The 14,881-nt window shown below is 38.1% G+C and overlaps 1 protein-coding gene across 7 annotated transcripts in view; it reads right to left on the minus strand.

Annotated features, from left to right (window-relative positions):
- Positions 1-14,881, minus strand: part of DGKB (diacylglycerol kinase beta) — a 719,270-nt gene that overhangs the window by 549,780 nt on the left and 154,609 nt on the right. For all 7 annotated transcript variants that reach the window (XM_059171265.1, XM_059171262.1, XM_059171263.1 and 4 more), the window contains one exon: positions 8,258-8,411. In XM_059171265.1, the coding sequence (XP_059027248.1) occupies positions 8,258-8,411 (154 nt within the window). The remainder of the gene's footprint in view (positions 1-8,257; positions 8,412-14,881) is intronic.

A 14,881-nucleotide genomic window follows, 5' to 3' on the forward strand; every position in this document is an offset into this window, starting at 1 on the left:
GAATTTGGTACCATAAAAACATAAGAAATGTAATACTTGATGTAAATAAATGCTAATTCGTCAACAGATAGGAGTTATCTTTATTTTTAGAGCAGTTGTATGTAGGTATGTAAGTCCATCAACATTAACAAATGCATAAATGTATTTTAAATGCCTACTATGCGCCGAGAAGCTTCCTATCTCATAGTCACACAAGCCTTGAATCCTGTTCAGTTTGTGTTGTTTGGGACCTTGTCTGCCCTTTTTTTTGCACTGTGGAAACTTTATAAAGTTTTTAGACACAAAAGACCTATAAAGCTACCTATGGTGAAAATATGCATGCATATACACAGGCACACACACACACAATTTTTAATATCCTCAAGACAGTCCTGATAAGAGTAATAATTTCTTCTCAGCACAATTAATGAAGTGTGTCTTTTGGCAAGAACATCCAGTAAGGTCATTTGGCAAAACAACATTTTCCCAAAGGTTCAAATACCTCATTTTCACTGTATAATTTTCTGTCCTTAATTTGATTAATTTCCTTATAGACTAAAAGAAATTCTTTCTCCTTTTCTGACTAAAAATATTATCTGCGGTATGATTCTCTGGCTGTACTGAAAACATAAAAAAAATTACATTCATTAACGATATTGTGGCTTAATAGCATAAATCAATTAACCACTGCCATATTGGATGGGCAATGAGAGGGACCAAAAATAAAGTACTTTAACTCTTTCAGAGGTGGCTGTTATTATTCTCAATCTTAAATATCTTGACTCATCCTGTACCTTCAAGCCTCATGCTTCATCACGACAGCGTCCACCCCACTGGTTTAAAACTGTGTAACAGCTCTCCAGTCACCACGGCGCCTTGGCTCCCTCCTTGACCTCTTCTCCAGCCACTCTCTTCCAGTCCTTCATCTGCCCCAGCCCCAGGATTCAAGGCATGGACCCAGATCTCTCTGCACTCAGCAAGTCTACCTTCTTCTAACTCCTAAGGCCCTAGGACCCTGACCCTGTCAGGACCACTCCTCCAACCTTCCCTCTAGCCATGCTGATATTTCCAAAGTCACAACCACCATCTAATCTGAGGCCATGAAAAATTATCTTCGGGGTTGCTGTTTGGCTCAGTCAGTTAAGCATCTGCCTTCAGCTCAGATCATGATCTCAGGGTTCTGAGATGCCCCAGGTGCCCCGTGTTGGGCTCCTTGCTCTGCGGGGAGTCTGTTTATCCCATTCCCTCTGCCCTTTCCCCACTACTAATGCTCTCTCTCTTTCTAATAAATAAAATAATAATAATAATAAAATATTTTAAAAAATTATCTCCTTATGACTCATATCCCAGTTTTAGTCATTCACGAGAAATTCAGGGCTCCGTCATCCTCAGTTTTGCCTTGTCCTTTCTATCTAACCAATGTATTCTAACAGCACTCCTTACCTTACCGTCTGACATCCTGTGTACATTTTTACTTATTTAGTAAAATGTAACTGACTACAGAGGAAAGGAAGTCATTACATTCTCCTCACTGAAATACGAACAGTGTGTGTGGGTGGGCACATTGTAAGTGATCAATAAATATTTGTGAATGATAAAATATTACTCAGCCACAAGAAAGAATGAAATCTTGCCAAATGCAACAACATAGATGGAGCTAGACAGTATTACGCTAAGCAAAATGAGTCAGTCAGAGAAAGACAAATACCACATGATTTCACTCCTATGTAGGATTCAAGAAACAAAATAAATGAGCAAAGGAAAGAGAGAGAGAGAGAGAGAGACAAACCAAGAGAAAAACCCTTAACTCTAGAGAACGGACTGGTGGTCACCAGAGGCAAGGAGGCTGGAGGGAGGGGTGAAATGGGTGATGGCGTTAAGGAGTGTGCTCTCAGTGATGGGCACGGAGTCAGAGACGGAAGAGTTCAATCACTGTATTACACACCTGAAACTAATAAAACACTGTATGGAAACCACGCTGGATTTAAAATTTATTTAAAAATCTAAAAATAATAATAATAATAAATAAAAATAAAAATCTAAAATAAATACATATTTATGAATAAAATAATATTGAGTTTCTTACAGTTCACACATTATCCTCTCATGGGGCATTTTTTTTTTTTTAAGTTGGGGTAGAAATGTACATGTTCTCTCTTCTTGAAACTCCCTTCCATCCTCTCCTACAAGCACCTGTCCCTACTTCTACTTAAAGTAATTTCAATTTATGATTAAAATCTCAGTCAGAGGATATTGATAAGTAGATGACAACTTTTATTTTATTGTAATATAACTGATCCCTTAATTGACTATCTTTCCACATGGCTCTAAAGGAGCCTCAGTTTTCTGGTGCAATTTCTGGCACATGAGGTTTTTTTTTTTTTTAAAGATTTTATTTATTTATTTATTTGACAGACAGAGATCACAAGTAGGCAGAGAGGCAGGCTGAAAGAGAGAGAGGAAGAAGCAGGCTCCCTGCCGAGCAGAGAGCCCGATGTGGGACTCGATCCCAGGACCCTGGGATCATGACCTGAGCTGAAGGCAGCGGCTTAACCCACTGAGCCACCCAGGCGCCCCGGCACATGAGGTATTTTTAAAACAAGGATGATGGAGGGGCACTTGGGTGGCTCAGTCAGCTCAATGTCTGACTCTTGATTTTGGCTCAGGTCATGATCCCAGGGTTCTGAGATGGAACCCCATGTCTCTCTCTCCCCCTCTCTCTGCTCCTCCCCTATGCCTCTTAAAAAGAAGAAGAAGGAGGAAGAGGAGGAGAAGGAAGAGGGAAAGGGAAGAAGAAGGAGAAGAAAAAGAACAACAAGAAGAAGAATGGTGGAATGCATGAATTAATGAATTAATAAGATAAAGAATTGAATGTCAAAGCTGGCCAAGTATATGATCTGATCTAAAGGGTGCTAGGAAATCCTCTTTTTCTGCCGTATAAACTATTAATAACAACAACAACAAAAAACACTTGTCCTACCCTATAGCTAATAATGAACACTTATTGTTATAGAGTCAACATTTAGACCGTGTCGAGCCCAACAGAAATATACAGTCTAAGTGTCTGAACCAGTTAACAAATCAATTCCATTCTCTTTTAATGACCATATTCTTGGCAAAAGTAAAAGTTACTACTACCTACCATTAAGGGTGATCACTTCGCTGAAGGGGGTTCATCCCAGGGCTGCTGCGCAGAGTTGGTCTAGGTGGGAGCTGCGGGGAGAAGGAGGCAACGGCTCTTCGGCAAGAGGCAAAAGGTGTGCCTTTCCCATGGTGCCAGCCTTGCCTCCCAGGGACCACTGCAAGTGTCCCCTCCCAGCATGTGCCATGTAATTAGAGGGACACATTCGCTGAGACTTGAAGGAGTTGGGTTTGGCTGTGAGATAAGGGACCACAGCAGACTTAAGTCACAGCAAACACTTCGGTATTTAAAGGGTTTGGGCTGCAACGGGCAAGAGACAGAGAATTGGGACTGCAGGCAGATCCACAAGCTACATGGCATTGTGCTCACTGCTATGAAACTCGGATTTGATCATCTTCTACACTGCAATGGCCAGGCTTTGGAATGGCATTAAAGCCATGTTGGTGGGTGGTGGGGGGCAGGCAGCAGGGGAAGGGAGTCTCCCAGGGACTGGGACTTCCTGTACGTACATCTCTCCTGCACCCCTTTCCTTCACCAAAGCAACTCTTTTTTAATCTGCTTTAAATATCAAGGATTTAAGTTCCCATGAAAAATAAAATAATTTTAAAAACTGTGCACAAGGTGACAGTGAAGGCCTAAGACTTGGAAACCCAAGAGTAATCTAATCAGGCTTCAGTGGGAGAAAGCACATGGAGATGGGAAGTCAGGCCCAGCTGGGAGTCATGCTAATGGGTCGTCTATGACACAAGCAATGATGGATCATACTGACACTGGCAGAATGTTTCAGGAGTTATAATGAGCAAAAGGGAGCATTTTGTGATTAACTAAACATGAGGCATGAAGCAGTACAGGGTTGGAAGAGTCCAAGATTTTAGGATTGGAAAAGTGATAGATACTTGGGTTCCATTCACCAAGAGACAAGACAGGAAGAAGCAGGTGTGGGCAGAATATAATTATTTGACTTTCAAACACATTTAGTTCGATTCCTTATGGGACAGCCAATGAAGAGTTCCATCTGGAATATAGTTAATACATATTCTCTGTGAGCTGAAGAAACAGTTCTGGGTTGCATGGGGAATAATTGAGGCATTTTATGTTAGTGCCTATTTTTTGTATGATATGAAAAAAATTAGCCTATTGAGAGTGAGGGGAAAGATTTGAATAAACTAAAGGAAGTTCGAAAATTTTAGCCTAACTGATCTAGGAGGCAGTATCAAGAATAAATAGTTTTTATGGTGGATTTTTTTAAAAACTGAAGAGGTGTTAAGGTCATGTTAAAATTGGATGTTAAGAATTTGTAGAGGTAACAATCTGCATATTTATGAAATATCTCTTTGGTTACTTTCAGTGTTCAAGTTGCAGGGACTGAAATTTGAAATCATAAATAGATTCATGGTCAAGGGTATACGAGCCACTTGCCAAAAAACAAAGGTTTGAGATGATTGATCCATTCTGCAAAGAGAGTAGTTCAGGTGATAGATTTTGGGGATGAAGTTAAAATCAGAAATTAGTCACTGGGCAGGCAAACATGTGAGGCATTAGGGACCTGACATTCACAATGAAGCAGAAGAGGTTATGAGAAAGCTGGAAAGATAGAGCATTAGGGATCTCTTAAAAAATTAAAAGTCCAACTTGGGAATGGCAGAAAGAATCATCTCCCATTTTAAGTAGGTGATAAGAGGCACTTACACTGCAACAAGATATTCCCCCCAAAAAATCATTCACCACACAAACTACCAGATGTATCAGTAGCTACTGCAAGTTCTGACAAAAACCAACTATACACACACACACACATACACCTTTGATGCCTCTTTATAACTATTTAAAAATGTTATTCTATTAAAAACTAAATGTTTTACATTTACCATATCTCTAATACTTGAATATTGTTCAACTAACAACAATAACATTTTTCCCAATTTAGTTTTGTTTTTTATTGAGAAGCCATTGTTTAGTTGATATACAGAGTCAAGAATGACTATCATATCCCTGTTGGTACTGTAGTAATGAAATGTAGTAAACTCTCAGCGGGGGAGGGGGGACGACAAAACAGATTATAGCTCATTTCTATTCAAAATTTATTTGTGATTTTTCAGCCTAACTACATCTTGTGTAGATAACTTCGATCATGGCAAAGCAGGGTTCTAAACATAAAAAAACCATTTAACTTTTACTATCAAAGGTAAGTTTGAAAGAATATGGGGTTGAAAACAGTCCTACAAAGGACACCATGCACGTAATGCTTTACAATGTGGAGACCAAGTTTTGAAAAGGAATTCCAGTTTATTTTTTGCTGCATGAGAGCTACACAGCCCATCTTGCAATTCCTTTCAAGTAGATCTGTGCAGAATATGTGGCTGTCCCAAATGAAGTACAAGCTGTTACCCTTTAATTTTTTTTTTTTTTCCATTTTGGAACTTGATTTGATTTCTACTCCTTGTATTTTTGGCATCTTATATGTAATACTTACTACATGCTATTTGAAGACAAGAGGGTTTGAGATTTTAATTTTTTACAAACCTACCTAATTAATTAGAATCTCTCCTCTCTTCCCTCCAAGTCTGATGCAATTATTCAGACAACACCCCCAAAACTGCCCCCCTTCTTTCTCCGTATGCAAGAAAGTACTGCTTCATAGAAAATGAAAGAAGAGACAATTTTGTTATTTTATTCAGTCTATGGTATGTGCAATTCATTTATAGCATGAAATGGAGAACAAGGGAGTTTTAATTTCTAGATCAAAGTAAGGAACTGTCCCATTTTAAAATGCTCGGCCCAGAACACTGGTAAGCTCCAAGAGCACACCGTAAGAAGAGGCTGAATAAGACTCACTCAGAGAAAAACAAGTGGGGTGAGTCCTTTCAATGCATGATATAGGGGAATTATTTAAGGAACTAAAAATACTCAAGGGTAGTTAAGGATTATGATGAATGTATTCAGTTATATATTTTGAAAGGGTCAAAATATATCCTGTGGAAGGTGTACACTAAATCAGCTTGCACCAAAACGTGATTGCTCTAGGAAAGATACATTATTTCATGAACAGAAATGGAAGCCGCACAACATAAAGCTTCGGAGTATGGAGTCCTCATCAAATTGCCTAAGCCTTGTTTATGGTTCAACTACCTATTTCTTAATTGGATGTTTTCATTTTTTAATTTATTAGTGTCAATTATTAAACAATTTCTATTCCGTTATCCACACTTTGATATTCTACTTCGGGAGCTAGAGCTGGAAGTCTCCAGACAAGTGTCTCCCCTGAAATCCCCAGGCCCCTTTCAGAGAATCTGTAAGATCTAAATGATTATTATTGGTAATTCTGAGGTACCGTTTGCTTTTTTCCTCTCATTCTCTCGTATGTGTGCAGTAGACTGTTCAAGAGGCTGCGTAACATATGATACAGCAACAGAAACACGGAAGCAGATGGGAAGCCACAGGTCAAAGAGATTTTCAAGGATATCAAACAATGTCACTCCTCCCATGAGTGTTTTTAGTTTTTAAAGTTATTTTTCAGAAAAATGTTATCTCTGTTAACATAATAGGTTGATGATTGTTATTTTTACAGTGTTTGATCTTTAGTATGGATATAATAGGATATAACACCCAAGCTCTTTGGGGTCCTAAATAATTTTAGGAACCCCCAAAAATCCTGAGATCACAAAAAGTATGAGAAACACTGCTGTAGACCACATTTCTCCCATTACGTGCTGGATTCCTATTGCAGTAAGAGGAGGCACTAGAGAGACATGACACGGAAGGAAGGAGAAGCGGCTGCTTCCTGCTAGTCTGTCTTCACTTCCTGTTAGATCTCTCCAGGACGCGTTTCCAGGAGCAACAGGCTCTCGTCTCCAGCTTATTTCCACATTGAGAAAGCCACAGTGAGCCTGGCTACACAATCCTGAACAGACCATTGTGATGCTCCTAAGAGGTCTAACTGCCAGGCAGCAAGCTCCTCTTGAGCTCCTGAGCTACGGAACCCAGAAGTATCCCCTCCACAGAGGTCCCAGAGTGAGACCTGCCAGGTGACACCTTCCCCACAGAACCCAGCATTCCAGTTCGAAGAAGTCCTTCCTCAAACTTCTGAGTTTTGATTATTTCAACCTAGGAGTGGCACATGCTTCCTGCGATTCTACCTCTGCATTACTGTAGGAATTGTCTTTGATTTTTCAACCCTCCCCCACTATTTAACCAGCCACCTATTTTACATTCGCTAGAGTAATACAGTGAGATTTTTGTTCTCCTGACTGGATGGAGGTGGACACAATTAGCAACAAATATTAATTCATTAGACATCTCTGAAAAGCTACACATAATGACAGAACCAATCATCTCCATGGTGATATTAAATTTTTTAAAAAAGTGTCTAAGAGAAAAATCAAAACTCTTCTATCAGGGTGCCTAGGTGGCTCAGTTGGTTAAGAGACTGCCTTCAGCTTGGGTCATGATCCTGGGGTCCTGGGATCGAGTGCTACATCGGGCTCCCTGCTCAGCAAGGAGTCTGCTTCTCCCTCTGACCCTTTCCCCTCTCATGCTCTCTCTCTCTCTCAAATAAATAAATAAAATCTTACCAAAAAGAAAAGCCTTTTCTTTGAAAGTATGTTAGAAATTTACAGAAGTGACATAAATATTATGTTTCCTACACATAACTGCTTTGTGACTACATTTTCATGTATAAAGTTATCTATATTTAACTAGTCATTTCAAAAAGCACTTTTCCATATTTGATGGAAGTTTCTCTTAAAATTATTACCTAAACATAGACTTCTAAGACTTTGAATGACAAGTGATGGATAATGATAACGTATATTTTCCCTAATGTTTAGCTACTACTATATTGGAGACACTTTAAATATTTTGCACAATCTTAGTATGAAAGTATAAATCCTGAAAGAAAGATATTTCTTAAGCAAATCATCTCTTCTCTTGTAGAGAACTTGAAACTGAATTTCCTTTTGAGGATTTTACTACATATACATTTTTTTCTTTTGTAATTACAGAATTACCTTATTCAGTGTTGTCTCTTCGCATGTGTGTGGACCCTAATTACTTCCTGGGGTCATTTATTTTCAGTCAGAAGAACTTTCTCTGGCATTTCTCTACATATACATTTTTAAAGTACATAATTAGACTTACCTCCTGAAAGAAGAGCAGGCTTACTTTTTCCCACCGGACTAGAATGAGGACATTTGTTGCTAAATGACATGAAAAGGTGTGCTGTGAAATCATCGGGAAGCTCTGCTTCCAGGAATGTCTTCATAAATAGCTTAAAACCTTCAAAATCTATTGTCTGGGGGAAAAAATTAAATACATATTATAAGACTCAGCCAATGATAAGATTACATTCTAAGTTCAGAATCAACAGTAGTAAAAATGACTCAAACATTTCTATATCCAAGTCCACAAAAGGACGGTAACTGAGAAACACAGTCATAGGCGGAGGTCATAGGTCATAGGTGGAGCTCGCATGTACAGACATTTACATACACCTCACCTGTGTCAGGGCAACAAGCAGCTTTCCAGTCACACGTTTCTATCTCCACACTGTCTGTATCACCTTAAAAAAATCTATTCTTTGAGACTCAGTTTCCTCTTCTGTAAATTGGGAGTAATATTCCCGACCCCACTGTGTTAGTATTATAACTCAATCGGGCAAGTAATGTGACACGGAGTCATGAACACAGCATGAATACTCTGAAATACAAGAACTTCTCTTTTCTCCTTTCCTTGTCTCTAATGGTGGATCTTGTTCTCGACAACTGGAGAAAGGGGTTAATGTAAAAGCTTTACCGTAACACCAACATCAATTGGTATGAAATTCCAAAGTGAAATTCTAAAACTTCCCATGCAAACTTTCAAAAAAACCTATTTCAAGATCGTTGCCCACGCATACTCGCTGCAGGTCTACAAAAACAAACCAGCAAAAAACCAGACATTTATTTGGAGAGAGCCATCACTACATTGAGAGGCTCATGTCCACTCAGGGAAACAGTGATGGGAACCACTTCTATCCTCCAGTTAAGGAGAGGATTTCACAGGAGCCACCTGGAGAGCTTGCCTTCTCTGAGCAGAGGACAGTGGACCAGGATCTGACTCTTGCCGGGAAAATTGAGGACAAGGGTATAGATGCTTTGGGACAAAGGCAAGTAAATGGTACTGTACTGTACTGGGCTTGGCCAACACCCTCATGACCGTAGGGACAATGACGCATAAAGGCTTCCTGGGAAATCAATGTAGACCATATGGAAGAGGCCAGCAGCATTGTGTTGGGTCCCATCCAGTAGGCCATTTGAAAGGACAAGGAGACCTACAGAGAAGAAGCTGGAATAAAGCCACGCCTGTCCAGATCAAAAAAGTGCAAGGTCAATGGGCCTCATAGGAAGCCCTTGAAGGGCATTTTTTTTTTCCTACCCGGTTCAGTGTAACTTAGATGAAACTAAAAAAAGAGCAAAAATTAAATTTGGCAGACTGACATTCTTAATTTTGATCAAACTTCTGGCAGATGAGAATAAAATTAATTCTTTAAACTGCTATTTTGGATAGAAAAAGTATTTATTTGTTCCATGCAATTATACTGGGGTAAGATGGTACAGAATGACCAATTTTATTATAACATTGTTTTGAATAAACCTAAAATGGAATGTGACATACAGGGATATCACTAGAGAAAGTACATTTTTGTAGATTAGATCATGAGCCAATTAAGAATATAGACTATGGGGCACTTGGGTGGCTCAGTCGTTAAGCATCTGCCTTCGGCTCATGATCCCAAGGTCCTGGGGTCGAGTCCTCCCTCTGCCATTCCCCCTGCTTGTGCTCTCTCTCTCTGTGTGTGTCAAATAAATAAATAGAAATCTTAAAAAAAAAAAAAAAAAAAAAAGAATATGTATGCTTCTGAACCTAATAGAATCTCAAGCCAATAAAAAAAACCAAACCAAAACCAAAATAAAACCAACAACCAAAAACAACAAACAAAACAAAAAAATTCACTTTGTTTACTAATGGTTGCAAAACTCTTGTCTATTCCTTATCCTGACATTTTTAGCTCATTTAATCTTGCTTTGCTTATTCACGAAAGGCACTTTGGACATTTACACCAGTGTCGGTAAAAAAGGCTTCATTTTCTTCCATATATAAGAAATAACCACCACCACAAAAACATTATAAATTCTACTAGTGGAGTGAGCCACATAACTAAAAACCATGAATAATATAAAAACATAAGAATAGCCTCAGGTAGCAGAAGTACTTCTGAAAACCAATTTGCTACCATGAATGAAACTGAGATTTCAAAAGACTCAGGTAAGGCCAACAGTCAGACCACTGTATCCAAATGCATTTTCTTGAGCGGAGACACCTACTCTTACTAAGAAGATTCCTTAGGCAATGCCTGTCTCGAGAGAAGTAATCCATGCTCAGCTGAATTAGTGACCAACTTTGGCAGACAGTTCGCAAATGCGTGAAGCCTCATGGGACACCAGGAGTTAATTTTACTACGAAAATATGGTAACTTTCTGTAACAAACATATTCCTAGACACTGTGGTTAGAAGCATGGTTATTTATATTCCTTCTTGCTTCTTAGCCTGAAACCTTCCGTGGTCAGCATTGTGTTTGCCAACTCAACAGATGACAGGAACATGCTTTTGAAGTCGGACTACCTGGATCTACTCTCAGATCCAACACTTCCAAGCTGTGTCAGGGTGGGCAATTTATTAATCTCTCTGTGCCTTAATTTCTCCATCTACAGGTAAGAATAACAACATCTGCTTCTTGGTCTGTTGGAAATTTCAAACAATTTTTGAAGAGAAAGTCTCAAAACCACATTACCTCAAATGTTTTTATATGCATTTAACAAGTCATTACATGGTTCATCCCTTTTGGTTACTATTATAATTTGTTTTAGAAAGCTGGTAACAAGATATGAACAAAGGACTAGAATTGTTCACAGTTTTTCTCTGGATCTTCTGTTAGCATATGATTACATTTTACAACAGAACTATTTTAAGACAAGAGTTTAACATGATAAGAAAAGAAAATAGTAACAACCAACCAACAAACAGAAGAAAATTAAGGACTTGAGAAGAAAGTATTTTTGTAACATATTCCAATATCTCCATATCCACCTGAGTGATTTGGGGCAAGGAATTTATCTGCTCTTTTAAAGAAAAAATCTGCCACATCCCAAGTGTGTGCTCTTTATAGAGCCTTACATAACCTAAATGGAATCTCTTTGAAACTAGAGCCTATAATTAAATGATGAAAGCCAGAAAAATACACAATCAAAAAGAAAAAAAAATGTACAGCATCCCTGTTAATAAGGAATGCATTACTCCTTGGTCCTTCTTTTTCAGTTGCAGGAAAACTTTCTAAAATTAAATGCTGCACCCCTGCCTTGCTCAGTAAGCCAAAAGCAGTTTAGTTTTATTCTCTCACAGCTCTAAGCCTCACTTTTTTCCATATAAAGTGATATATAAGATCAACCATTCAAGATTGTCATCTAAATGTAATAATAAATCAATATGAAGCACTTAACATGCCCCTGGAGGCACAGCATGTAAACTAAATGAAATAATAAAATAATAAAAGGAAGTCCTGGTTTGAGGTTTAATGGATTTTTTATTATCTTAATTTGCTTTCCTCTTTATTAGTCCAGAAAACCAGAAAATTCACTACATCTTCCTCAATCAAGTCTGCAGTTTTGGTGTTTTAGACATTTTGCAATTATTGTTTTATATCAGGCAGCATTGACTAAACCCCGCTTTTAAAACGTGAACATTTATAAACAGCCATTTTACTTAAAAAAGTAAAAGTCTATCATCAAAATAAGAATGAAGTTTTCTATGCGATGATGTCATCTATTAAGTTTTACTGATGATATAAACCTCCTTCAAGCTTCTTCACAGTGTTGGTGAGAGCAAAATTCCCCTCCCTTACATTTCGATCATTACACACAGCTAACAAAGTTATAAAACTCAAACTTCTTTAAAGCCAAAAATTAGCTATTTCAGTGTTTCCAATTCAGAGAAGAATTATTCTTCCCTCTCTTTTCTGGTTATCCCATCTCCTTTTCTTATTGGTAAAGATTTTCAAATCTTTTAAAATTCCATGTTGTCCAACATATCAGACCTTTCTGTGGACACTGTCCTCTAACTACATATTTTCCTTCTTTCATGATTCAGTAGAATGTCACTCAATTTAAGTATCTTGTTTTCTACTGCTCTCATGTAACATCATTAAAATTGGTTTTGAACACATTGAAACCCTTGAAAAGAATGAAATCACTTATATGCACATCAGTAGAAACACTGACGAAAGAAGTTGGGTTGGACTTTAGTGAATGAGTGTTCAAATATCAAATTGGCTATAAGCTCAGAGACATACATACCACAGAAGGTTTAAAATTTTGAGAACTGCTTCTTCTTTTTTTTTTCCCCCCTTAAGGAGCAGCCACAGACTATTTAGGGAGATAACATAGAGAATCTGCAAAGAATTCAGACTGACGGAGCTGCTCAGATGTTGCTGCCAAATTGGCAGAAATTCAAAACACATTTCTATATGCCTTTCATTATTATATCTGACCATCTGGATCCTTTGTTTTTAAATCCCTGCTAATACTAAAAAAATAACACTAGTATTCATCCAAGTAGATTCAAAGTGAATGAAAATAAATGTCATCACTCTTTATCATTAATTTATTCTGATGGTTTCAGGATGGGGATTTTCTCATATTCAGCAAATGTTCATTATACACCCACTTTGTACTAGACTCTGTTCTAGCTGTTGGGGTAAAGATGCTACTGGACCATGCAAAAATTTTCCCACCAGAGGCTTATCTTCTAACAAAGGGAACAAGTAAATAGAAAAATAAGTAGGCTAAACGTACAACGTTTGAAAGTATGAAGTGTTGTGGGGGAAAAAAAGATGAAAATGTTTATATATTTTGGGAGGGGGGTGCTTGTAGTTTTAAATCTAAAAATCAGGAAATGATAAACCATTCTTTGAATATAGATTTAAAGGGGATGAGGGAGATAGCTTTGCACATATTTGGAGAAAGACCATCTCAGACAGACAAAAGGGCAGGTAGTACGAAAGCCCTGAGGTATAAAAATGATCCTGTTTCAGAGGTATTTCTAAAAAGCCAGTGAGGAGGGGCAGGAGAGCAGAATAGGAGTAAGGGCAGACTAGAGTAGGAGGAAATGAATTTCCGTGTGTTTATTATAGAAGGTAAGGGGAGAAATATATCAACTGTGACAGGTATTACGTAGCCCCTTGAAACAGTCTAATCATTAAGTTTTTAATTTAGGATACAATATTGAAGATGGCCCATAATCAAATTCTTCATGTTGTCATAGATACAAGATAGTATATTTTTTGGTGTATCAAAACTAGATCCTTAGTGGGGTTACAAGATACCTGTAAGAAGCTATTCAAAGTGATGTGTTGCAATTATGATAAAATGCAGCTAATTAAGCTATGTATTAAGCTAAGTATCTATGTAAATACTTTCTCAAACTTTTTACATGGTTCCATTCTAACTGATGTCACATACTGAAAAGAAAGTTACTATATTTCAACAATCATTAATACAATCTTAATAAGAGGTCATTAACACAGAATTATAGAGGGTGTTTTATTATTCATTATGGTGGTCTGTTTTCAAAACTGTGCTCTGGTTGTAGGTTTGATAAGAAGAGGAAAAGAACTGAATTTGCATTGGAGTCATAGAGAAGAGAAGCAGAAATACTGGGTAACATGTTACTTCCATTCCTTGCTAACTAACCATCCTGGCACTTAGGAAGTTGTGGGAGGAGGAACAGATACAACAGACACAATATCTCTAGTATCCGAACAGCATTCTGGATTGTGGCCAGGCTTGGCAGGGGAAACAAATCACATCTCATGTCCTCCACTCATACCTCATGGTAGAAGGAAATCAATTTAGAGTTGGAAAGACATCAGAGTTCTATTTTCTCACTTTATAGTTGAGAAAAGTGAGGCTCAGAAAATAAAGGTGACAGGATCGGTTGGTGGTATATCTCAGATATTCCCACTTTCACTTTTCGTGCATATTCTAGAACTTTTGTATGAAATCATGTTGGTCTCTCAAGTGTGATCAACAGCCACCACCTTTAAACATGAATAGAATGCCTATACATCAGGCACAGAGCTAATTATTTTATATACACTTCAGAATTTAACCCTCTTAACAACTCAATAAGGCCAATATTCTTTTCGCTGCACAGCTGAACAAACTGAGGCTAGTAACTTGTTTATGACCTGCTAATCTGTGGCAGATGTGGGATTTGAACTCAGTTCAGTTGGACTCCTAAGACCTCGTTTTCTCTGTTATACTTTCCAGATGCTTTCTTTAATGGGAAGGGTTGAATTTGGTTCTGGAAGGACAAAATTTTGACACCAGTTTCCAGAAAGCCTCTAGTAGGGATGGAGGTTATGCAGAAGGGCATGTTTGTTGACCAAGGTGTTCAATAAATGTTCTTTAATAGCTAAATCCTCTGCTTTATAAAAGCAGCCATTGACTCTGAAGCATTGCCTCCTAAAACCATAAAGCTCACATAGTCTGTCTTTGGGGGAACTGGTAGGTTTGCCAGAGGTCAGGGATAAGATCAGGGAAGTGTCATCCTCTGAAAGAGACTAGTAAAAGTCATCACAGTCCATGAGTTGCCATTTCAGTCTGGCCTCATCCTAGGAGATTATAATATGTAGGACCTGTATCTAAGGCAATCAGGATCCTTCTGGTG

This window comes from Mustela lutreola, chromosome 4 (genome assembly GCF_030435805.1).
Source record: "Mustela lutreola isolate mMusLut2 chromosome 4, mMusLut2.pri, whole genome shotgun sequence".
Taxonomy (NCBI): Eukaryota; Metazoa; Chordata; class Mammalia; order Carnivora; family Mustelidae; genus Mustela; species Mustela lutreola.